The 24,233-nt window shown below is 57.7% G+C and overlaps 1 protein-coding gene across 5 annotated transcripts in view; it reads left to right on the top strand.

Moving 5' to 3' along the window:
* GRID2IP (Grid2 interacting protein) overlaps positions 1–18,658 on the top strand; it is a gene marked incomplete at both ends in the record, with an annotated part of 32,523 nt that extends 13,865 nt beyond the window's left edge. For 3 of the 5 annotated variants that reach the window (XM_082645704.1, XM_082645707.1, XM_082645706.1), the window contains 20 exons: positions 1,253–1,501; positions 1,731–1,816; positions 4,334–4,403; positions 4,888–4,982; positions 5,314–5,497; positions 8,023–8,177; positions 9,182–9,334; positions 9,589–9,686; positions 9,866–9,983; positions 10,757–11,112; positions 11,527–11,943; positions 13,707–13,794; positions 14,612–14,689; positions 15,229–15,425; positions 15,752–15,907; positions 16,032–16,118; positions 16,970–17,099; positions 17,189–17,307; positions 18,213–18,377; positions 18,587–18,658. In XM_082645704.1, the coding sequence (XP_082501830.1) occupies positions 1,253–1,501; positions 1,731–1,816; positions 4,334–4,403; positions 4,888–4,982; positions 5,314–5,497; positions 8,023–8,177; positions 9,182–9,334; positions 9,589–9,686; positions 9,866–9,983; positions 10,757–11,112; positions 11,527–11,943; positions 13,707–13,794; positions 14,612–14,689; positions 15,229–15,425; positions 15,752–15,907; positions 16,032–16,118; positions 16,970–17,099; positions 17,189–17,307; positions 18,213–18,377; positions 18,587–18,658 (3,073 nt within the window). Of the gene's footprint in view, positions 1–1,252; positions 1,502–1,730; positions 1,817–4,333; positions 4,404–4,887; positions 4,983–5,313; positions 5,498–8,022; positions 8,178–9,178; positions 9,335–9,588; positions 9,687–9,865; positions 9,984–10,756; positions 11,113–11,526; positions 11,944–13,706; positions 13,795–14,611; positions 14,690–15,228; positions 15,426–15,751; positions 15,908–16,031; positions 16,119–16,969; positions 17,100–17,188; positions 17,308–18,212; positions 18,378–18,586 lie in introns of all 5 variants that reach the window. The other 2 variants (XM_082645703.1, XM_082645705.1) reach the window with 1 other exon arrangement.
* Between the last annotated feature and the right edge of the window lie 5,575 nt (positions 18,659–24,233).

Below are 24,233 nucleotides of genomic sequence, written 5' to 3'. Positions count from 1 at the left end.
GCACCTGGTCAAAAGAACAGAAAAGGGAGCCTTGGGATGCAGCCAGGGAGGCCTTGATAGCAACCAGACCTTCAGGGGCCCTCGACAGAGCCCTGCCACAGTGCAGAGGTCCAGAGGCTGGGCTTCCATCTCAGCTGTGCCGAGGGCAGCCGAGTAACCCTGGAAAGTTAGGGATCCTCTGCCATGGGCCAGGGAGTCCACCAGGATGTTAACTGCTGCCATTACTCAGAAGTATGGGTGGGCCACTGGTAGACCGCCGTTTACTGAGTCTCTGAGTCCCAACCATGTGCCGAGTCCTGGCTGGTCACTGTGGGTCACACCCAGGCTTCAGACCCAGCCCTCTGAGAGCTTCCAGCCTTGTCGAGGAGACCTATGGGCACCAAGGAAACATTCCAGGGTGTGGACCCCAACAAGGGACTATGTGAGCCTCCCCATTGCCTCTCATCACTTCCAGGGTGACTCCTTTTAGAGCAGGGTCCACAGTGCCTTCAGCTTTGAAGCCGAGCGCCTGGCTGGCACAGATAGCAGAGACTTCCTAGAACATGTTGGACAAAACTGGAGGAAGGCCGGTGTTGGGTGTTGAAGGGCGAGCCCGGTTTAGCTAGAAGAGCAGAGAGAGTGTGCTAGGTGGGGGCCACAGCCTGGGCGAAAGTACGAGACAGGGCTGGATGTGGTGGTCCTGGCACTTTCTGAGGCGGCAGCTGTAGAGAGGGCTGCTGGGAGAAGCAAGCTGAGAGCTGGGGAGTCTGATGAGGGTCTGGGCAAAGTGTGACCCCAGAGCGGATTGTGGCTTCAGTTTTCTCCAGCAGAGTTGCCTGGAATCAGGCAGGGAGATGATGGGTGGTGGGGACCCCTACCTGCTGTTTGGCCTGGCTGGTGCGAGGGCATGAGATGAGGGAGTCTGGGAGAGGCCAGAGTTGGGAAGACAGAGGCAAGAGGAGGAATGGGTCCACGGACGGGCTTTGAGGGCACTGAAGGCCCCGAGGCCAGAGTAATGGGACAGTGGGAACGAGACTTTCCCCGAAGTGCAGCAAGCAGGGCGCCGTGGCCTTCGTGTGGCCCGGGCCCATTGGGGCGCAAGTCCGGGCACCGAGGGGGACACTTGGGGTGTAGGCTGCAGATTCCCCCGCCACCCCTGGGTGGAGGGGAGAGCCGAGGGCAGCACCCACGAAGAGAAGTCTTTGGGCCGAGGTTTGCCGAGTTCAGGGCGCGATCAGGGGGCGCGCCCCGACTCTGCTGTCCTCGCCCGCAGGATCTTCATCCCCAAGAAGCACCGGGCGCGCTTCGACGAGGTGGTGTCTCAGGGTCTGCTGGGCAAGCTATGCCGCGCCCGGCGGGCGCATGGCGCGCAGCGGCTGCGCCGGAGCCGCAGCGAGGAGCGGCCGGAGCGCCTCCTGGTGTCCACGCGCGCCAGCGCCGCCCCGCGCCGTCCCGACGAGCCTCCCCAGCGCAAGGCCGCCTCTCTGCTCGGCGGCCGCGCCGGCCCCGGGGGCGCGCGCAGGTACCCGAGACGTGTGGGCGCGGGCTGCGGACGCCTCTCGGTCGGTGGGCTCGGCATGGAGACCCGGGCAGAGGTCGCGGGGGCGAAGCGAGGACACCTGGGGGTTGGGGTCCAGGAGAGGTGAAGGGGGGCGGGACACTGGACATCGCCATCCCCAGCACCCCCCAGGCTCCTCTCCCCAGGGAAAGGCACGCTGCCCGCCCCCCACCTGCCCCTTCTTTCTCCCCAGGACGGTCCGAGTCTACAAGGGCAACAAGAGCTTCGGCTTCACGCTTCGCGGCCACGGACCTGTCTGGATCGAGTCTGTCCTGCCTGGTGAGGTGTGGGTGGGTTTTTCAGGATTGGGTGAGGGAGTCTGTTAGGCCGATACTCACCAGCCCCTCCCCCTTTCAGGTACCAACCTCAAGTAGCCTGTGTCCTCTGAGTGTCCCAGAGCAGCAGATCCAAATCATCCACCTTCCCCAGTCAGGGCAAACCCCCTCCAAGTTCAGGGTCACCCCTGCTCCAAGTGAGCCAAGTTCTCCATCCAGATCTTTCCTATGTCCACAGGGAGGGAAAGGGGCACTGCCTGAGACACTGGGGCAGCCGGGACAGAGCTGCTGTCTGCCCAGGCTGAGCCCCAGACAACATTCGCATTCCCTGGGAACTGGGCACTTGCTGGGCAGGCAGCAGGGCTCCAGGGCCTCTTCCCACTATCCAGCCCCCAGCCCCCCAAATCTGGACTCCCCTCCTCCTCCCACCTGGCCAGCCCCTTCTTGCTCCTGGAATGGTGCATCTTGAAAAAGGCAGTCTTCTCAGTGAAGGAATTCCTTCTTCCCACCCTTCCAGTGGGGCGTTGAGGGGAGGGAGGGAAGAAACCCATTCATTGTGGAGGCAGCGCATTCCCTTGTGGAAGGTCTCCGTGGACAGACATGTCTCCTGGTACCGAGTTGATGTCTCCCTCCCTGTAACCAGCCCACAGGGCTGGGTCACCTGCTCTGTCCTGTCCCATCCCCTCCCAGCACCTGAACATGATGCGCCCAGTGCACCAGCCCCATTGGTGCCCCTGCTGATGCTGAGTTCTTTCTACCCTTCTGCATCTCACATCTCCAGTGCATGGATTTGTGAGAAGGGCTCTTCTGATCGCTGGGAAAGTGCCTCAGTGCCTTTGCATCACTGTTCCGGCCTTCGGATCATTCTGAGACCCAGTCCATCTTGGATTTGTACATCACTAAGTCATTGACACACTGTTGTAGAGAAAAGGCCCAAGGCTGCTCTCTGGGGAGCTTCCTCTAGACATGATTAATCTCTCCTCTTTGGATATATCTCTTCCAACTTTGCCATCACCCCCACCCCCGCCTCCCTGCCTCTCCCACATGTGTAGCCAGAGATACTTGGCCTGGGGCCCTGTTAAAATCCAGGGGTGCTGTTCTCCCCAACCCAACCTCCAGGCTGGTAACCCCATGCCTTCCTCGTCATAGGAAGCCAAAGGGGTGCTTCGATGGGAGCTTTTACAGGTGGGGAAACAGGCTTGAGAGACTCTGGCAAGTCAAGGACTAGAACCTGGGGTCTCCTGACTCCTGATCCAGTGATCTTTCATCCCTCGCTGGCCTTTCCACCCCAGCCTGGCCCAAGCTTCCAGGCAGGCCATGTTGGATTTGTCACCATCGCCCTCTCCCCCTTTTCAGTCCCAGGAAAAATAACTCCCCCCGGCCCCCTCTCTCAGGAAGTCTTCCCTGATCATTCCCCTTCCTCTCCTGACGATCCCCACCTCAAGAGAGAACCAGTTGCTCACAGTCTGAGAGTATATTTAGGCGTCTATCAATCCCCCCCACTTGCTTCCAAATCAAATTTCGAGTGATGAATAATGAAAGAGGCAGAAAGAAAACAAAAAACCTGTATCCACAGGAGCGAACTTAGCAGCTCCCCCTTCTCCAGGTATCAGGTACTGGGTTAGGGCTGACCTGCAGGGCCGTTAAGGCAAAGAGTGAGAATTAGCTGCTCCCATGTGCTGAAAATGTAGGTTTTATTATTCAGACATGGTGAGGCCAACAGGTCAGGAGATGACTGCCGTTAAAAAGATGGTGTGTTACTCACAGCTCCCAAGAGGAAGGGGCACGGCACACCATGCCACAAAGGGCCACACGGGGAAGCACCAGGATTGGTCAGGAGGCAGAGGGAGCAAGAGAAAACATGGGCAAGGGCCCTTTTTTTGGGGGGGGGGAAGAAATGGGCGAGGCAGGGTAAGCCAGCTAAGCAGGTTTACCCGGACTATGCGAGTCCCATAGAGGAAGGGTGGGGGGATGGGCTTAGGACTGGTTGGTTTGCACGGGAAAGGTGCACTTGCAGCCCAGTCATGTACCATCTCTAGGGATTGGCTAGCCCTAGAGGGACAGTCACTCCAGTGTCAGCAAGGTCCCAAGATGTCGAAACATGATTAATCCTTCATGTTTCCCAGCCCGAGGGAGGAGCCTCCCTCTAGACACATTTTCTCCTAGTGACAAAGGCACAGGGGAATTTATGATGTGGACCTTTGTACGAGGGGTCGAGAATAGAGTATAGAGTAGGGTCCTCGGCGGGTGTGCACACCTTCCTTTTCCGCTCTCCTCCCCCAGCTCAGGGCTGGCCAGTGGTCCACGCCGGGTCCCGAGCACTCCCACCCTCGCCAGGCGATCAGTCCCTGCTTGGAGCAGCTGGGGCAGAGGGGTGCTGGCTCTAATGTGGGACTGCTGGCCTGCATTTGGCTCTCCTCTGCCACCCATCCCACTTCTCGCCTGTAAAACGGGAGGATGACACAGGGATCCCCGAGGGGGTCACTGTTCAGCTCACCGCACCCTCTCTCCTTGCTTCCAGGGAGCCCGGCTGACAATGCTTCCCTCAAATCGGGCGACCGGATCCTCTTCCTCAACGGACTAGACATGAGGTCAGGGGCTATTGGGGTCACCGGAGCTTGGTGGCAAACAGTCCCCAGGACTCCTGACTCTTGGGATACCCTGGCCGTGGGCCTCTGACCAGTTGGGCCCCAGTTTGTCCCTCTTCTCACAGGAAGTCTTGAATCCACCCTCCCACCCTCTCCAGGATGTCAAATCGTCCTTCCAACCAGGAAACACTCCAGCTCCGTTCAGGGGGCACAGAGTTGAATGGATCATGTGTGTCTTACCCTTAAGAGGGGACCCTGCCCAGGGGTGGCGTGCTCATGACCCCTTCTGTACCCAGAAGTGTCCAGCTGGCCCTGGGCCTGGAACTTCTCCTGCAGAGATTAACAAGCAGGAGAGGCAGGGCTTCTGGTCCTGGCCCAGCCGTGGGCTTGCTGTGCGGCCTCCACTGGCAGGATAGGGAGGTCTGGCGGGTGGCTTCGGGCAGGGCTCATCCTGGGCAGGCCCTCCTGGGCCATCTCTGCTTGGCAGGAACTGCTCCCACGACAAGGTGGTGTCCATGCTGCAGGGCAGTGGTGCAATGCCCACACTGGTGGTGGAGGAGGGGCTCGTCCCGTTCGCCAGCGGTGAGACCCCCACTGGCCCTTGGCCGCCTTGGCCCACATACCCTGCTGGGGTCGCCATGGGTGGGATTTATGATTCTACAGAGGTCTCTGCTTGTCCGCCATCTCTGCAGCTTCCCTCTCCAGGTGGTGCTGTAAAACCCCGTGGGGTGGCCTCAGGGACGCTGCCTGGGGCTCTCCCTCCTCCCCCAATGGGGCACGTCCCCAGGTGTGCCTCCCAATGCATGGCGCTCACCCCAGTTCGGGAGGTCCCCTGGCCCCAGCTGCCAGGAAAACCGCGCCTGGCCTGGGGACACTGGGTCACCCTGGCCTCTCCTTCCCGTGGCCCCTGCAGACTCCGACTCGATGGATTCTCCCAACCCGTCGTCGGCGCTCACCTCCCTGCAGTGGGTGGCAGAGATCCTGCCGTCCAGCATCCGGGTGCAGGGGAGGACCTTCAGCCAGCAGCTGGAGCACCTGCTCACGCCCCCCGAGCGCTATGGGGTCTGTCGGGCCCTCGAGAGCTTCTTCCAGCACAGGTGGCTGGGCCAGGGTGGTGGTGGGGACCTGCCCAGGGTAGACCCCGATTCCTGTCCGGACTCACCATCGGGGTCTCCCTGCCTGAGCTTCCTAAGCCCCCTTCTCCTGAGGGAGGCTCAAAGGACCCGAGTGGGGGTGGGGACCATCGGGGCTGCCCTAGAACAAACCTGACTCTGAAACCTCCTAGCCATGTGCCCTGGGCAAGTCACAGCCTTCTCTGTAAAGTGAGGCAGGCAGCGACCCCCTGCAGGGTTGTTGGCGGGACCCTCACAACACCCCGCTGTGGGCACTTGCCACCAGCCCCGCCCTGTTAGGCTTGGTTTAGCATCTTTCTTTTTGCACCTCAGCAGCAGCAGGAGTGTTTATCACACGCCGCAGCCCAGAGGGTCATTTCATGGCCACTGCAAAGCCAGTCACTTGTTCATTCCCTTTTTTTGTTTAAACAAAAATGTATATTTGTTGAAATATAATCCACATATCATACAAGTCACCCATTTGAATGTACAATGCACTGGTTCTTAGTGTATTCACAAATATGTGTAACCATCATCATACTCAATTTTAGAACACTTTCATCTAAAAGAAAGCCCCAGGCTTCCCTGGTGGCGCAGTGGTTGAGAGTCCGCCTGCCGATGCAGGGGACACGGGTTTGTGCTCTGGTCCGGGAAGATCCCACATGCTGCGGAGCGGCTGGGTCCGTGAGCCATGGCCGCTGAGCCTGCGTGTCTGGAGCCTGTGCTCCGCAACGGGAGAGGCCACAACAGTGAGAGGCCCGCGTACCACAAAAAAAAAAAAAAAAAAACAGAAAGCCCCGATCCTTTCACTATTGCTCTCACTCCCTGCCACTCCTCCTTCACCTTAAATAACCACTAATCTACTTTCTGTCTCTGTAGATTTCCCTGTTCTGGACATTTCATATGATGGAATCATACAATATGTGGACTTTCATGTCTGGCTTCTTTCATTTAGCATGTTTTCAACATTCATCCAAGTTATAACACCCACAGTCGGTCCTTATATCCATGGGTTCTGCATCCATAGATTCAACCAACCACTGAACAAATATATTTGGAAAAAATTGCAGAAAGTTCCAAATGGCAAAACTTAAATTTGTCAGAGTTCCCTGTTTGTTTTATTTTTTATTTATTTTTTTATAAATTTATTTATTTTACTTATTTATTTTTGGCTGCATTGGGTCTTCGTTGCTGCACGTGGGCTTTCTCTAGTTGTGGCAAGCGGGGGCAACTCTTCATTGCGGTGCACAGGCTTCTCATGGCAGTGGCTTCTCTTGTTGCGGAGCACGGGCTCTAGGCATGTGGGCTTCCGTAGTTATGGCTCACGGGCTCTAGAGCGCAGGCTCAGTAGTTGTGGTGCACGGGCTTAGTTGCTCCACGGCATGTGGGATCTTCCTGGACCAGGGCTCGAACCCGTGTCCCTTGCATTGGCAGGCGGATTCTTAACCACTGAGCCACCAGGGAAGTTCCTCTCTGTGAGTCTTAGATACCAATTCCTTGTTGATTTTAGACATTGTAAATATCTTCTCCCATTTGTTACTCTATTGTTACTTCCATTATATCTAATATTAACAGCTCCAAGTTGTGCTGCTTTGAACAAGTATTCTTGATTTTGTATCATCACATTCAGTACATTTGGGGCCTATGGCTTTGGCTTTTGAATTTTTGTTTAAGAAGTGCTTCCCTGCCCCTTGGTCAAAAGATATCTCCTGCATTATCTTCTATTAATTTTATAATTATACCTTCCACACTTTGGTCTTTTATCCACCTGGAGTTCACCTTTATGTGTGGTGTTACACAAGGATCAGTTTTATTTTTTCCATACAATGCAGCGATTAGCAAATATTTTAGGCTTTGCAGGCCATATAGTCTCCATTGAAACCATTCATCTCTTCTGTTGTAACTTGAGAACAGCCATAGACAAAATATAAACCATAGGCTTATATAGACCATGTTCCAATAAAACTTGCTTTACAAAAACAGGTGGCAGGCCAAATTTTGGGCCTTGGGCCATCATTTGCCAGTCCCTGATATAGTGAGTCAGCTTTCCTAATACGTTCTATACGTTTTAATCTTCACAACAGCTCTGTGCAGTAGATGCTTTCTTTTCTTTTTTTTTTTTTTGGCCGTGCAACACAACTTGTGGGATCTCCATTCCCCGACCAGGGATGAACCCAGGCCACAGCAGTGAGTCCAGAATCCTAACCACTAGGCCACCAGGGAACTCCCCAGTAGATGCTATTTTTACCTCCCATTTTACAGAGGAGGAAACTGAGACAGAGAAATTAGTAGCGAGAAAGGTCACTTGGCTGATAAGTGGCAGAGCTGGGATTTGAATCTGGGCAGCCTGTCCGCAGAGCCTACCTTCCTGCCCACTTCTCTGTCTTGGGGAGGAAGGGAAGGGCATGAGGCTGAATTCTGTGGCCTGGAAGTGCCCCCTTGTCCACCACCCTGCCCCCTCTGTTGAGCCCCTGAGTCATGAACCCCTTGCTCCTGCACCCCACCCCCAGGAACATCGACACCCTGATCGTCGATGTCTACCCGGTGCTGGACACACCCGCCAAGCAGGTCCTCTGGCAGTTCATCTACCAGCTGCTGACTTATGAGGAACAGGAACTCTGCCAGGAGAAAATCGCATGCTTCCTGGGCTACACGGCCATGACAGGTAAGCAGCCCCTCCCCCTGCCCAGCCCGCCAGGTAAAGGCCAGACACCTGCTGTCCTCACCTGTGAGGTATTACAGCCAGCCCGGGCTCCTCCCACACACAGATACACCCACTTGTCCCAGAGATGCACACCCAGCACACCGGGGCTGGTCCCACGCTTTGCCCCAACTTGACCCTTAAAGCAGCATAACCTTAGACTTTAGACACCCCACCTAACGCCCAGGGTCTCAGGTTTCTCACCCACAAAATGAGGGTGACCACAGTGGCGTGGCGGTGCTTTGCACCCAGGGAAGTGTGGCACAGATCAAGAAGTTCACGCCGACACTGTTTACAGACCTGGATCGTGAGCACACGGCCAGGTCACACCTGCCTAGTGGGCTCTGGAGCCCACAGACTCACACAAGGGCCTACGGGGCCCCGTGCAGCCTCAGCTCCCCGCTGCTGCCCCGTCACTGGGTGCCCCCGTGCCCACACCACGCATGCACTTCATCACTCGGCTGCAGGCATCGAAAGTGGGCTAAACCCTGGGCACCTGCTGTTCGCCTGCACGTCTGCTATGTGCTGGCCCTTGTGCGCCCACCAACCCTAGTCCTGGGGACCCAGAGTTTGTTGGGGGGTTGAGGGTTTGAGCTCAGGTGCAGGCTGGGCAGCAGATGTCCCACACATCTGCCCTGACCTGGAACCGTCCATTTCACTCTGCAAGCCCCTAGGGGCAGCAGCGCCTGCGTGTTGAGACCTGGGAATCGGGGTCCTAGGCTCTCGGCATGAGAAAGGGCCCTGAGGGTGGGCTGTGGCCACCTCCGCCCAGCCTCTGTCCTCAGGCTGGCACCACCCCCATGTACCTCCTGTGCCCAGCGCCCTGCCTCTCACCCTAGGGTTCCCAGCTGTCCTAGAGCCGAGCAGACCCGGGCTCACAGGTGGGTGCCCTCACCCTCCCTGTGTTTGGAGGCTCCTTGTCAGGCTGAGAGGACAAGGGGCCTGTCTCTCCTTTGGTCCCACAGCAGAGCCAGAGCCCACACTGGACCTGGAACCCGAGCCAGAGCCGGAGCCGGAGCTGGAGCCAGCGCCTGAGCCCCAGCCGCGGAGCTCCCTGAGGGCGTCCTCCATGTGCCGCCGTAGCCTTCGGTCCCAGGGCCTGGAGGCCAGCCTCAGCTGTGGTGAGGCCCTGACCAAAAGGCTGGAGTGTGTGAGAGGGCGCGACAGGGCTCGGTTTTCCCACCTGCAAAACGGGCTTGGCGAGATGAGACATCCCTGGGAATGGGCTAAGCAGTGGCCCCTCTGGGCCCACAGGGCTTGGCAGTTCTTTCTCCAGAGGCCCTCGCTGGGTCTGGGCTGGGGCCTGAGTCTTAGAGCTCAGAAGTGGTCACTAGACCCCCGTGTTGTGGACTTGGCCCTCCTGATTCCCTGGCAGGGCCCAGCGACTGCCCGGAGATGCCTCTTCCTCTGATCCCAGGCGAGCGCCAGGCGGGTGATGGCACATCCCTCCCCGAGACCCCCAACCCCAAGATGGTGAGACCTTCTCTCTGCCCTGCTTTTGGTGTCAGTGGGGAGCTGGGAATGGGTGGCCCACGGAGCTGGGGCAGACCCTGGCCTCCCAGACCACCCAGGCCTGGCCTCTGAGGCCATGTTAGGGCCACGTGGGGGAGGTAAGGGCAGGCTGGACCCATCCCCACCTCCTCTCCCCAAAGATGTCGGCTGTCTACGCAGAGCTTGAGTCCCGGCTGAGCAGCAGCTTCAAAGGGAAGATGGGGACCACCTCCAGATCCCGTGCCTCCCCACCAGTGCCCAGCACGGCAGGCACAGCAGGTAGGGGCTCGCCAGCCCCGGCTCCCGAGGGCAGCTCTGGCCTCCGGCCTCCTGGCTGGCTGGCTGGGTGTTACCCCCACCTCCAGGCATATCCCTGGACCTCCCTCTTCGCTCCATGGCTATGGGACTGAATGCTGGGGAACCCTGGCAACCTCCATAGCTAGGGGCCATCAAGGTCCGGGTTGTCCTGGCCCCTCCCATGTCCCCTCTGATCCTCACCTCCGCTATGGATCTAGAAAAGCAGAGGGCTGCCCCCATAGGAGTCCCCAGGTTCGCATGTGACTGTCGGATAGACTATGAAGTGCGTGCATTTTGCTCTGTGAGTGGCACAGCTGGGAAGATGGTTGTTCGCAGACACACACGATGGTTTCCCGGCAGTTCAGAAGGCAGGACCCCTGGGTGGTGTTTCTGTGAGCCGAGGGCTTGCTGGGTGCGGGAGGTGCCCCTTGACCTTTGGTCTGGAGACCCCCTCACCCCTGACTTGTGTTCAGTGGGTTCCAGGTGGGACCGTGGGATCCTGTGCAAGATGAGCTGGGGTCTGCCTGTCCTGGGGCCAAGCAGTGCTCCCCCTGCCCACTCCGGCCTTTGATCACCTGAAGGGAAGTCTGGGGACGCAGCATCATCCAGGGTCTTCCTGCACTGTGTCCAGAGGGGGAAAGGAAGGTGTCCAGGGACACAGAGCCAACCCGCCCTGGGGCCCCTCCCCTCCAGCCCGCACCTGGAACCCAGGTACTGACCCAAGAGGGGTCCTCACGTTCCATCCCCCACCCTAGGGCCCAGGACCCTGTCCAGCGTCTCGTGGCCCAGCGAGCGGCTCCTGCCCTCCCCCTGCTACTACCCGCTGTGCTCAGAGGGCCTGGCGTCCCCCAGCAGCTGCGAGTCCCACCCCTACGCCAGCTTGGACAGTAGCAGGGCGCCCTCCCCACAGCTGGGCCCCGGGCCCCTCCGCTCCAGCAGCACCCCCAGCCCGGACCCAGGCCGCCCGCCCAGCCGCAGGAAGCTCTTCACCTTCGCCCACCCTGTGCCAAGCCGGGATACTGACCGCTTCCTGGATGCGCTGAGTGAGCAGCTGGGACCCCGGGTCACCATCGTGGATGATTTCCTGAGCCCTGAGAATGACTATGAAGAGGTGAGCACGCGGGCAGCCGTGCAGGATACGGGGGCCTATGTGGGGACAGTGTCCACAGGCTCCTGCAAGAGGCCTGCTGCCCTGGGGGTGCGCCCCAGGCTCCCCCTCTCCCTGCCCCAGTCCATCCTAGAATCTGTCCCAGGACACCCCGCTCCCTGGCTGGAGCTGTCCCACCCTGGGCTCAAGCTAGGACCCTCTTTGTCCAAGGCCGCCCCATATGCCCTGTCTCAGGTTCCCTACACTCCGTCGGGCTGTCCCACCGCAGCCTCAGGCTAACCCCCCAGCCTGTCCTGTCCCATCCCCAGGCCATGACACCCCCTGCCCCAGACTACTCCACTCTCCCTCACCTTGGCCCAGGCTCTGGTCTCCCTGGGCCCAGCCTGACCCTCCCCTTGCCTTGCTCCGTCCCCCCAGATGAGCTTCCACGACGACCAGGGCAGCTTCGTTACCAATGAGAGGAGCAGTGCCAGCGAGTGCATCAGCAGCAGCGAGGAGGGCAGCTCCCTGACCTACTCCTCCATCTCCGACCACATCCCCCCGCCCCCACTCAGCCCCCCGCCCCCGCCCCCCCTGCCCTTCCATGACCCCAAGCCCAGCTCCCGCACCCCTGATGGCCCCTGGGGCCCCGCTCCGACGCTGGCCAAGCCCCTCACCCAACTCAGCCACCCAGTCCCTCCACCACCCCCGCCACCCCTGCCCCCACCTGTCCCCTGCGCGCCCCCCATGCTGTCCCGGGGCCTGGGCCACCGCCGCAGTGAGACCAGCCACATGAGCGTCAAGCGCCTGCGGTGGGAGCAGGTGGAGAACTCGGAAGGCACCATCTGGGGACAGGTCGGTGACCCGGGGACCAGGAGTGCTGTGCACCAGGGGAGGGGGTCTGGGCAGCAGCAGTGAAGGCAGGACCCATCTCCAGGCCTCTCCCAGCGTCAGCTGAGCATCCTCTGGCCGTCCCGTGCTGAGCAGAGGATGAATGAAGGCCCAGCCCATGAACACGCCCACCCGTGGTGCTTGACACAGGCACCGAAGCTCAATCTGCGTCCCTAAGCCAATGACACACTGGGGACATCCAGAAACAGCACCACACTCACCCTTGAAACCTATCACTTGAGATTCGAATAGTTCCCTTAGGCTCTTAGAGCCAAGAGAAGGACATCTGGTTAGAGAGTCACAGACCTTCGAACTGTCTGCCAGTCTACGATCAGTAGTTTATTCACAGGAGCCAAGACTGAAGGATTCTTAAAAGGGCAGCGGTTCCAAACCCCTGCACACCAGCCTCCACCCTTTCACTCTGATGCTTGAATTTCCTCCCAAACGACACTGCCAGTATATACTTGAACACCTTTAGTGATGGGGAACTCACTACCTGTCAAGGCATCCCTTTCCTCACTGGACAGTTTTCACCATCCATCCTTGTATGGCTCTGAAGTTTTGTCTCACCAAGATTCCCATGTCCTGCTTTCTGTCCTGCCCTTTGAAATCAGGCAGAGCAAGTATATTTCCTTATCCACAGACCAACTAGCCTGTCCCATGAGCAAGGTTCACCCCATCCCTGTTCTTTAGGTCATTCCCCTAGAATGTGGTTTCTAGCCCCACAGTCTGTCAAAGGGCAGGTCCCAAATGGAACTCCTAATGGGGCTTCACCAGTTTGGAGGAGAAGACAGTGCTCTCATCTCCTTTGACCTGGACATCGTACTCCTTTTAACATGGCCTGGGAACCCTCCAGCTTCTGGGGCTGCCCCATCACAGGGCTCATTCCCACCGTCATCCTCAACCCTAGTCCCTTCCTCTTGGGACCAACAGCATGTCCTTACATGCAGCCACACTCCACTGGGCCATGCTTGTCATTTTTTCCCATTGCCACTTCCTGGGTCCCAGTTCTGTCTCCTGCCTTCCCAGCCAAGTTGGCATCAGCCCACACCTCCAGGGAAGCTTTCCATGTTGCTGATAAGGATGCTCAGCAGGACAAAGTCACAGACTGGGACCAACTGGGTCCCCTGGAGACCTCACTCCTACCAGCCTCAGATGGTCCTTGAAGCCTTGCTCTGAAGAGTGGTCTTTCCACTGGATGCTGAAGGTGGACACAGGGACAGAGGTCATGCACATGGCCAAGTCCAAATCCACGCCAGGTGTCCCTGGCCTGCAGCCATGGCCCTTCTAGACAGTCACCTCTCACCCAGGTCATTTGTTACAACCACTCGTCCAGTTCCTAGCTCCTGGCATTTCCCTGCTTCAGTTTCCCCAGAATCGGGAACCCAGAGCAGCTCTGGTGAACTCACTCAGAACAGACCCAGACCCCTTAAGCCTCCTTGGTCGGCTCCAGCCCCCTTAGAGCCCCTCTACCCCCTGCTCCAGCACAGCTTGCTGGCTTCTGCGTGGAGAATGCTGCAGGTGTGACTGTTGACCACAAGAGGAGCCGGCTCACCGCCTGATAACTTGGATGATTTAGCTTCTCCGGCAGTCTCCTCCCGCCGCCGGGTTTATCCCAGGGCTTGATGGAGGCTCTCCCTCCGGGAGCTCACAAGGCAGCCCTTAGAGGGTGGGGGCGGTGGAGGGCGGCAGTTCTTCCTCGCTCTGAACCTCCGCCTCCCTCGCAGCTCGGGGAGGACTCTGACTACGATAAGCTGAGCGACATGGTGAAGTACCTCGACCTGGAGCTCCACTTCGGCACCCAGAAACCTGCTAGTGAGTGGCCTGAGGGCCCTAGGGGAACCCAGATGCCAGATCCTCTGTGGCAGCCCACCCACTACATTTGTGGTGTCCCAGGGCTTAGAGTCCCCAAGGTCTGCACGGACCGCCATTTATTTACTGTGTCCCTGAGTTACTGAACTTCTCAGAGCCTCAGGTTTCCTACCTCAAAATGGAGATAGTAAGAGCTGACATGTATTGCATGCTCACCAAGTGTCAGACACCCTTGTTTCTAAATTAATCCTGTGACAATTCTGTAAGGGAGGGACTGTGATCGCCCCAACCTCCTGACGAGGAAGCACAAAGGGGCTGGGTAATTTGCTCAAGGTCACACAGCCACAGTAAGGTAGATAGATACCCCTTCCAAGTCTCTCTCTCCCCTCACCCCTCTCAGGGTATCTCCCTGTAGTTGTTGGGTGGGGCTCCAGGCAGCCAGGGATACTGTGTGTGGAAAGTGGTCCCGGGATTGAAGAGAAAGGCTGTGGTCCGTCCAGGAAGCATCTGCAAGGTCGAGAGGTGATTGGTTCTCCTTATGGGGCCAGCTCAGTCCCAAGGGCCCAGGGGAGAGAGGATGGGGGGCGGGGGACGGACACATGCCACATCATGCACACTGTTAGACTGGACCCCAGAGTCCATGAGTGAGGGGAGTGTGGACATGAGTGAGGGGAATGTGGACAGCTCCAGGTGGAGCTGATTCAGTCAAGTCCGTGGTCGGAGGCGTCTGGGCTGTGGGGTGTGGCCACACCCCTCCTGGGCCCTTGCACAGCAGCCTCAGCCTAGCGTCCCCTCATTAAACCATCAGTTTCCCTTCCAGAGCCGGTGCCCGGGCCTGAGCCCTTCAGGAAGAAGGAGGTGGTGGAGATCCTGTCCCACAAGAAGGCCTACAACACCTGTGAGGGGCTGGGGGTGCCGGGTGGTTGTGGGGGGCAGGACGCGACCCCCACCGGGCCACAGAGCCTTGGATCCACCCCGGTGGATGATCGAGATTAGGCCGTGGGGGCCCCAGCACCTGCCTCCCGCGTAGTGAAGACCCTCCTCTCCCAGGTCCCACTGCCAGCCCGATCCCACCGGGCGCAGGTGCCGGCCTTGGCTCCACCCCCATCGGCCCCGCCCTCATCCTGTAATCGGCTCCCCAGCTCCGGCCCCGCCTCCAGCCGCATACCCTACTCTCCCCGTCTCAGGACCCTCCCTGGGTCCCTGGCCCCAACTCCCAGGCCCCGCTCAATTCCAGGTCTATCTCTTTGAGAACCCCGCCCTCGCCCCTCAATAGGTCGCGGGAAGGACCCTCCCCTCCTCTGGGCAGGCTCCTGCTCCGCCCCTGTTCCTGGCCCCAAGTCCCCCGACACACCCAGGAGCCAGGGTGGATCTTGAGGCCCCGCCCGGGCCCCGCCCACTCCCCGCCCCGGCTCACCCTCGCGGCCCCGCCCGCAGCCATCCTGCTGGCGCACCTGAAGCTGAGCCCGGCCGAGCTGCGGCAGGTGCTAATGAGCATGGAGCCCCGGCGCCTGGAGCCCGCGCACCTGGCGCAACTGCTGCTCTTCGCGCCAGACGCCGACGAGGAGCAGCGCTACCAGGCCTTCCGCGAGGCGCCCGGCCGCCTCAGCGAGCCCGACCAGTTCGTCCTTCAGGTGCTGCGGCCGTGACCCCCGCCCGGGGTCAGGGGCGGCTGCCCAGCGGCCTCGGCCTCCTCTGTCGCGGCTTCCGCTTTGTGCCTTTGTGCGTGGGTCTCGCTTCCCTCCCGCCACCGCGTTCACGCCTCTGAGTCCCGGTTTTACACCTGTAACAGCCAGTTCTCACTCAGGGTCCAAGGTAGATGGGATGAGGGTGCTCCCTCGAGGTTGTGCTTGTTTTCCTAAGGGAATACCGGGCAGCCCGCTGACCGCCACCCCAGGCTGCCCCGGGGCAGCGGATCTCCCGGCGGGATGGATGAATCCTGGCCCTGCCTTCCTGTCAGATGCTGTCGGTTCCCGAGTACAAGACCCGCCTGCGCAGCCTCCACTTCCAGGCCACCCTACAGGAGAAGACAGAAGAGATCCGGGGCAGCCTGGAGTGCTTGCGCCAGGCCTCCCTCGAGCTCAAGAACAGCCGGAAGCTCGCCAAGATCCTGGAGGTCAGAACGGCCCCTTCTTAGATCACTCTACCTGCCCCTCTGTCCCCTGGGGCTTCCAGCGTGGAGGTTCATCCTGAGAGGGGCCAGGGCCTGGGGTAGGACCTGCCCACCTTTCTCTCCACAGTTTGTGTTGGCTATGGGCAACTATCTCAACGATGGACAGCCCCAAACCAACAAGACCACGGGCTTCAAGATCAACTTCCTGACGGAGGTGAGGGGGCCTGTCAGACAGTCACTGATTTGTTTGCTCTACCATTGAGGCCCTTCCCCACCCCCATCCCCCCCGGAGGAAGAGCTGGCTGCCCGCAGGCCAGGATGTAACAGAAGCAAAGTTTGGGGGTTGAGGGGATGGGGGGACAAGGTGGCGTCTCCAAGCCAAGCCTCAAGATCTGGAAAAATGGAGTGGTGGGAGAAAAGGGCAGGGAGGGAAGGCTCCAGGAGGAAGGGGGGGGTCCCACCTGGTGGATTCTGTGCCCTCAACACCACCACCATCAGGCCAGTCCTACCCCAGAAAGATCTAGGATCAGAGAAAGGACAGCTCAAATATCCAGCCTTTCCCCTGTGTTTCTGGGACTTTTCCCCATGACGCCTTTGGTTGTTTTCAAAAAGAGAAAGAAAAACTCCCTTTATAGATATGAATGGTTTAGGGTGTCTGAGGCTCAGATGGGCCACAGATGGTTCCAGAAAACCACAAAAGGGAAGAACCGTGAGTGATGCTCCCCGCTTTCCCTGGGGTTAGAGAATCTTGGGCTCTATCTTTTGACAAGGCCAAACTCACAAGGACAGAAAAACCTAGGGTCCTCCCCTAGCTGGGGGCTGGGGGCCTGGTTCCTGGGGGTCTCAAAGATCTGGACCAGGAAGCAGGCCTGTGGCATCCCAGCAGATGAGAGCTTCAGAGTAAGGATTACTAGCCATCAGCTTATGAGCTTTGGAGTTGGAGAGCGTCGGGGGCCAGGAACTGACGCCACAGCCCAGGGGAAGCAGGGAGGAGAGCACGTGGGCCCGTGTGATCAGGAATCTGATGGGGTCCTTGAGGAAGATACATGTTGGGGTCACTTGCAGCTGAACTCCACCAAGACGGTGGATGGGAAGTCCACCTTCCTGCATATCCTTGCCAAATCGCTGAGCCAGCACTTCCCCGAACTCCTGGGCTTTGCTCAGGACCTGCCCACCGTGCCCCTGGCTGCCAAAGGTAGGCTGGGTGGATGGGTGGGGAGGCAGAGGCACCGCTGTCCTGGGCTGGGAGGGCAGCCCCACGAGGCTCTGTTGCCTTCCCTACAGTGAACCAACGGGCCCTGACCAGTGACCTGGCTGACCTCCACGGCACCATCAGTGAGATACAGGCCGCCTGCCAGAGCATGTCCCCCGCCACCGAGGACAAGTTTGCCGTGGTCATGGCGGTATCCTGTCCCAGTGCCACAGTGGACCCTGGGCGGGGGGGTCAGGTAGAGCTGGCTGTACCTCCAGTGGCCAGCAGAGATTCTGGGCAGAGGCTGCTCTGGGTCCAGGGGTTCTGGAAGGGGGTCCGCCTTAGGTCATTTAGAATCTAAGTGCTTATGTCAAGTCTGTGTGTAACTGAGAAGGAGCTCTTTTTTTTTTTTTTTTTTTTTTTTTTTGTCGTACGCGGGCCTCTCACTGTTGTGGCCTCTCCCATTGCAGAGCACAGGCTCCGGACGCGCAGGCTCAGCGGCCATGGCTCACGGGCCCAGCCGCTCCGCGGCATGTGGGATCCTCCCGGACTGGGGCACGAACCCGTGTCCCCTGCATCGGCAGGCGGACTCTCAACCACTGCGCCACCAGGGAAGCCCAAGGAGCTCTTCTGATTGGCTACATTGCCCCCTCCGTCCTCGGGGGTGGCAGAGTCCAGGCTTAAGTCACAAGATACAGGGAGAGGCTTGTCAGAGTTGTCAGGCCTGGCCAGCCAAAGGCAGTCAGGAGAGGGGAATATTCCGACTGAGCACAGGCAGTGACGAGTGCTACAGGAAAAGGGAGAGACGGAGAAGGGGGGCCACCCTAAGTGGATGGTCGGGGAAGAGAGGGTGGTAGCACCTGAGCAGAGCCAGGAGGGAAGAGAGAGCTGCCCCACAGAGAGAGGAGCGAGTGAAAGGCCTGAGGCTGGACTGGGTGTGGCAGGTGTCAGGACGAGCTTGGAGGGCAGTGGGCAAAGGGACTGGAGCCTCTGACCAGGGCATGGTGCCCAGGTGAGCAAAGGGCCTGGGGTAGACTGGAGTGGTCGCTGTTTGGGTCACTGCCCGGGGACCTGCCCCAGGGACTTGGGGCAGTTTCCTTAACAGAGGCCCATCAGTCCTTCCTGGAGACAGCCCAGCCGGTGCTGCGGGCGCTGGACGGGCTGCAGCGGGAGGCCATGGAGGAGCTGGGCAAGGCGCTGGCTTTCTTCGGTGAAGATTCCAAAGCCACAACTTCCGAGGCCTTTTTCGGCATCTTTGCGGAGTTCATGAGCAAGTTCGAGGTGAGCCACGGTGGGAGGCCCTGAGGAGAGGGCAGGGCCATGCCCGGGGTGGGAAAGGGCCCCTAGTGAGTGACACGCTGCCCCAGTGGGGCGGAGCCAGTAGGTCTCTGCCCCGGCGAGGGAGGGGGTGGGCGGAGACGACGCAGGGAAGGGGGGGTGTCCCGGGACCACTGACCAACCCCCGTCCCCACGTGCTCCTCCCTCCCCAGCGAGCGCTCGGTGACCTGCAGGCTGGGGAGGGCACGCGCGGCTCTGGGATGGTTTCGCCCCTCTCCTGGTGACGGCGGCGGCCTCGCGTCCTCGGCGGCCCGAGCGCAGAGCGGACGCCGCCGGCGTGGCTCGGAGCAGCCCGGGTTCGGGAGTGGGGCCCAGCCACGCGCGCATCTCCAGCTAGCTCAGCCGTCGAGCTCCGGCCGCCCTCGAAGGTGCGGGGACCCCTTCTCGGGCCAAGCCTGGGGCTCCGAGGGTTGGGAGCGCGGGGCCGGAGCCGGCACGCCGACTCCCCGACTCCCCGGGACGCGTGAACCACCCGCCGCCAGGTCCCGCCGGCTTCCCGCGCCTTGTCCACCCCGCCTTCTCCGCCCCACCCCCGCCCCCTCCCCGCTCCCGGGCCTTCCAGCAAGGGCTGGCTGTGCACGCCCTCAGGACCTCGGGGTCCCGGGGAGGGGCCGCTGCCACCAGCCGGTGGATTCCGAGATGGCTGCGGCACTAGGGCGGCGTCTTGGCCAGAGGGTGCCCGGCCCCAAGGAAGGCCGTCCGAACCTTTCCTGAGCCTGCTCCAAGTGGGCCCAGGGGACGCCCTGGCGGAGCACGGACCCCGCAGACCTTAGACTGTGGAGAAGGAGGCAGACGCCCTTGAACATGCCACACCAGTGAGCACGATAAGGCCTGGAGGTCTCTCACCCAGCCCAGGGCCTCCTGGGCTGCTTGGACGAAGGCAGGCAGGCTGGAAGGAGAGCCCCAAGTACAGGGACCTGGGGGAGGGCGGTGGGTGCGCACCTAGCCTGGGTCTTGGAAGCCAGAAGAAACCTCAGCTGGCTGCAGAGGAGGCAGGCAGGAGAGAAGCTGGGCAGAGATACGGGAAAGCATTAGGAAGACCATGTCAGACTGCAGACTTGAAGTGTTCACCCAGCAAACAAACTTAAATCCAGTTTAGAAGTGGTCACTTGGAAGTGGGGAGTCTGGGGGTGGGAGGGGGATGTCGCGGTGGGGCAGAGAGACCAGAGAGATGCTCAGGTGACGGATGAGCAGGACCTGGTGGCTGGCTGCCAGGTTTCTCACCTGGGTGGGTGGCGATGATGATGTCCTCTGGAACAGGCCATGTGAGCAGAGCAGGCTTAGAGGCAGTAACACCATCTGGGACGTACTTGGGATCTCAGAGTCTGTTTTACATGTGTGTCTGGAGCCCCCGGTGAGGACTGGGCATAGAGGAGGGAGCTCCCTGGATGCTGGGAGCAGAGGGACGCTGGGGGCATCCTTTCCATTCTCCAATCGACAAATCCTGGATCAGGCAGCTTCCCGTTACCTCTTCCCTTAACTTTCTCCCAGAGAAGTCTGAAATGGACTTTAGAAACCATCTTTTGGATTTTTTTTCCCTCCACTATGACTGAATAGCTGGTGTTGCTCCTGGACAGTATTCGGGGCCCATCCAGTTCTACCCAGTCTCCCACAGGCCCCTCGTTGAGGCCATGTATGTTCTTCCTTTGTTCCCCACTCACAGCCACCATATAAAAATATCTAAACCAAATTGTGTAATTCAGGTGGGGGAAATGAACCCAGATTTGGCTAGTGGAGGGCATTTCTCCCCCGCAGCTCAAGCCGGATAATTTCCATAACTTCCCAAAGCCTTCATCTCTGACAAACATGTCAGAAGGTCCATTAAAATCCTGGTATGAGATCCGTAGAGACTGTAGACTCCACCAGACTATGAATAGGCATGACCCTCCAGGCCCAGGTGTCCTGTATGGCATTTTCCTGCAAATTAGAAACACACACCCTCTCCAGGTAGATCCAGCCCCACGCCAGGGGACTCAGGTTGGCAAGCCAATTGCTAGCTGGCTTTTCTCCCTATAATGCCTTGTAACTGTTACGTATTTCCCACACAATGCCATGTAACAAACTGTCCCAAAACTCAGTGACTTAAAACGGCAGCCACTACTGCTCTTGAGTCCATGGGTCCTGCTGGGCAGTTCTGATCCGAGCTGGGCTCAGTGGACTCACCTGTGTGTCTATAGTCTTCTGTGGGTCAGCTGGGCAGCTTTGCTAGTCATGCAGGGCTCTTTCCATGTCTGGGACCTTGGTTGGGACGATTGAGATGGCTTCATGTGGTCTCTCATCCTCCAGCCAAATAGCCAGGACAGTTCACATGGTAAGGTCAGGGGCCTAAGAGAACAAGCAGAGACACAGAAGACCCCTGGAAGCCTAACCTCAGAACAGTCACACCATCCCTTCCACCACAGTATATTGTCAAAGCAAGTGACAAGTCCAGCCCAGATTCTAGGCGAGGGGAAATAGGCTCCCCGCTTGATGAGAGATGCTGCAAAACTACATGGCAGAGGGTGTGGATTCAGGGTCAGGTAGAGGGTCAGGGCCATTGTTACCATCAGTGTACCACGTACCTCCATGGCCAGGCACCCTGGTGCACATCCCAGCCTCCTTAAAATCCTCAGTGGCCCCGGTCCTCCCTGGACCCAGCACAGCTCTGATTACTCATCTTCATGTGTCCTGCAGGTGCCATGCTTTTCATTCTCTCTTACCTAGTCACCCATGAGTTACCTGACTTCTCTCCAGATACACTAAGTCCAGGGGCAGCAGTGGTCTGGGCCTGTGCCTGCGCCTGCCTAGCAACCAGTCTCCCTTCTGCTGGGGAAAGCTCCCTGTTTTTCCTTTGGGAAATTATCCGTCCTCTGCTCCCAGGCCTTGGCGTGTTGCTGATTGGATTAAGGATGATCTTGTGACTCTGGTTGGGTGGCTCAGAGTCAATTCAAGACTCAAGTTTGAAGTGTTTGGAAAAGGAGGCTCCTTACTTCTGGATGAATTAATTGTTGGGTGTAAAGAGGGTGGAATCCTGGAAGGAGCTGCCAGGACTACCGCGTGGAGGGCACCTGCCTGGGTGTAAAACCAATACAGAAGAAAAGGAGAGAAGACCACTCCATCCATCTCTTTGTCCCTGGATCCAACTGTGCCTGAAGCAGACATCCCAACTTTTCAGTTTCCAAGCCAACAAATTCTGCCACCACTTGTGAATTTTTTTAATTTAATTTTTTGGTTTAGGCTGGTTTGAATGGGTTTCTGTCACTTGCAACATTAAGAGGGTTGACTACCACTCATCAACAGATCGTTATAGATGTTCAGTCTTTTAACATTCTCAGTGCATTTCTTCATAAATGCAATCACCAATACTATTTGACTGCCTACCATGTGCCAGGCACAATGCTGGGTGCAGATAATCTTATGGGTCAGCCTCTCTGAGTTTCGTTTCCCAGGGTTCTATTTCATGGTGATTCCACACCCAAGTCAGTACGAAACCCTATATGTGAGCCAATATGTGCGCCATACCCTCAGCCCCCATTCCTCACCAAATGACAGGGTGTGACAAGCAGGAATGTATTTATCAATGATACTAATAAAATAGCATAGCCCAATTACACACCACCTTTCCTAACAATCAGTTAATGTTTACTAGGTAGTGTGCTCCATGTTTTTACATATTTCATTTTACTTTCACAGTAACCCTCTGAGGTGGGTTTTGTTATCTCCTTTTTACAAATAAAAAGTCTAAAACTCAGGAAGGTTATGTGACTTGCTTGATGGAAAGTCAAGTCTGTCTAAATCCAAAGCCCATCCTCTTAGTGGAAATACCTTCTTTGTTTTGCTTAACATGGTTTTTAAAAACATCTATCAGCATTCCAGGGGCCACAGATTCTGGTGACTTCGACATAAAGAAAGCCTTTATCTCTTTTCTCACCCCCTTCTGTTCCTCCCTGTGTTAATCTGCTTAGGCTACCATAACAAAATCCCATAGACTAAGTGGCTTCAACAACAGGAATTTATTCCCTCATAGCCCTGGAGGCTGGAAGTCCAAGATCAATGTGTCAGCAGGTTGGGTTCCTCCTGAGGCTGCTCTCCTTGGCTTGCAAATGGCCACTTCTCACTGTGTCCTCACGTGACCTTTTCTCTGCATCACTGGCGTCTCTTCTTGTAATGACACCAGTCCTATTGGATTAGAGCCCTATCCTTATGACATCATTTAACCTTAAATACCTCCTCAAAGACCCCATCTCCAAATGCAGTCACCTTCTGAGGTTCTGGGGGCTAGGACTTCTGCATATGAATTTGGGGAGGGGGACACAATTCAGCTCATACCACCTTCTTACCAGGTGCCAAGGATATAATAGTGCTAGTTTCAAGGAGGCCTCAGAGATCTCTGGATTCAGCTGATGTTCCAAAGGGAAAGGCTTCAATCGAGCAGGGTTTATTCACCTTCTCCCCCCATCTGCAAACTTCTATGTACCTGCCCTCATGTTCATCCCATGATGTTCAGGCATTGCTCTCAACTGCAATTCGGACCTAATTCTTTGTCCCATATCCCCGCCTTCCCAAGCTCCCAGGGGTCCCAACGCACCTGTGACCACAAGTCATTTTCCACTGGCTCTTTCCCCTTCACCAATAAACATCCCTCTTCCTGCAACCCTCAAAGAACAGTCTAGACCCCAGTGGCTCGTGCCCTCTCACTCCCTCCTTTAGACCAGATCTTTCAGAGCTGTTGTCTACACTTGCCGCCTCTGCATCCTCACCATCCACTCACCTCTCAGCACACAGCAGCCTGGCTTTGTCTCTGTCACTCCCCTGAACCTGCTATCACCCTGACAGGAAACCACAGGAAGCTCTAGTTGGCCTTATCTTCACTGACCTTTACTTAAGCAGCGCTGGGCACTGTTTGCCCTCCCTCTGCAAATTCTCACACACCCAGGCGTCAGCTAGTAGATGTCTACTCACTGATAACTGATTCATCAGCCTGATTTCCCACTGGCCCATCTGCTCCTAGCCTTTGCATACAGCAAGGTTCAGTAATTGCCTATTAAATCAAACAATAACATAAAGGTGAGGGCGACCAAGTTGCTCAAGAAAATGAATGGCTCCTTTCTATGAAACAGTTTGGCCACAGGTATCCAAAGCCCTAAGGCAAGGGTTGCAGACGGAATGCCCACAGAGGCTGGACAAGGAATGCAGACTTACGAAGCGGGTGGTGTAAGAAAACAACTACATAGGACCAAGGATGACAGGTAACTGACAAGGAGGGACAGGGAGAGACAATAGGGAGGGCTGGAGAGCGGATGCCCTGTCTGCGGGGGCCCCGCTGCACCCTCTAGTCAGTGGAACTCCATGTGAGAAGGCACACCTTGGGATGCCTGGTCTTCAGGCTTTCGCAAAGGAAGCTAGAAATCCAGATTTCTATTTCAAATGTCCTAATGAAATGTTGGCAACCAATTCAAAACTTTAAGGAAGATGATCAATTATGAGCCAAAGAAAACATTTCTGTGAGCCAGATGGAGCCCAGCTGTGAGTTTGCAGCCCCTGAAATGAAACATTTCTGCCAGTTGACTCATTCAAACTACCCTGGGGTATAGTGGTGTACCCCTTAAAAAGGGATTTGATTCACTTTTAGATGTTAGCAAGGGAGCTGTGTTTGAAGCTAGTTGGCCGTTCTGGTTTCTGGATGGAAAGATGCTGATTACCTTATTTTGAAGATGCTCTTTGTTTTAGGAAATTCACCCAGATGATGGGCCATTTAGTCACAGGCAGGCAGGACCCACGCAGTGTTCTGCGGGGGAAACTGTGACGTCACCAGGAAAC

The sequence above is a fragment of the Mesoplodon mirus genome (genome assembly GCF_964341445.2).
Source record: "Mesoplodon mirus genome assembly, chromosome: 15".
In the NCBI taxonomy this organism is placed as follows: Eukaryota; Metazoa; Chordata; class Mammalia; order Artiodactyla; family Ziphiidae; genus Mesoplodon; species Mesoplodon mirus.
Note: the sequence above shows the minus strand (reverse complement) of the source record. Positions and strands in the feature narration are given on the sequence as shown.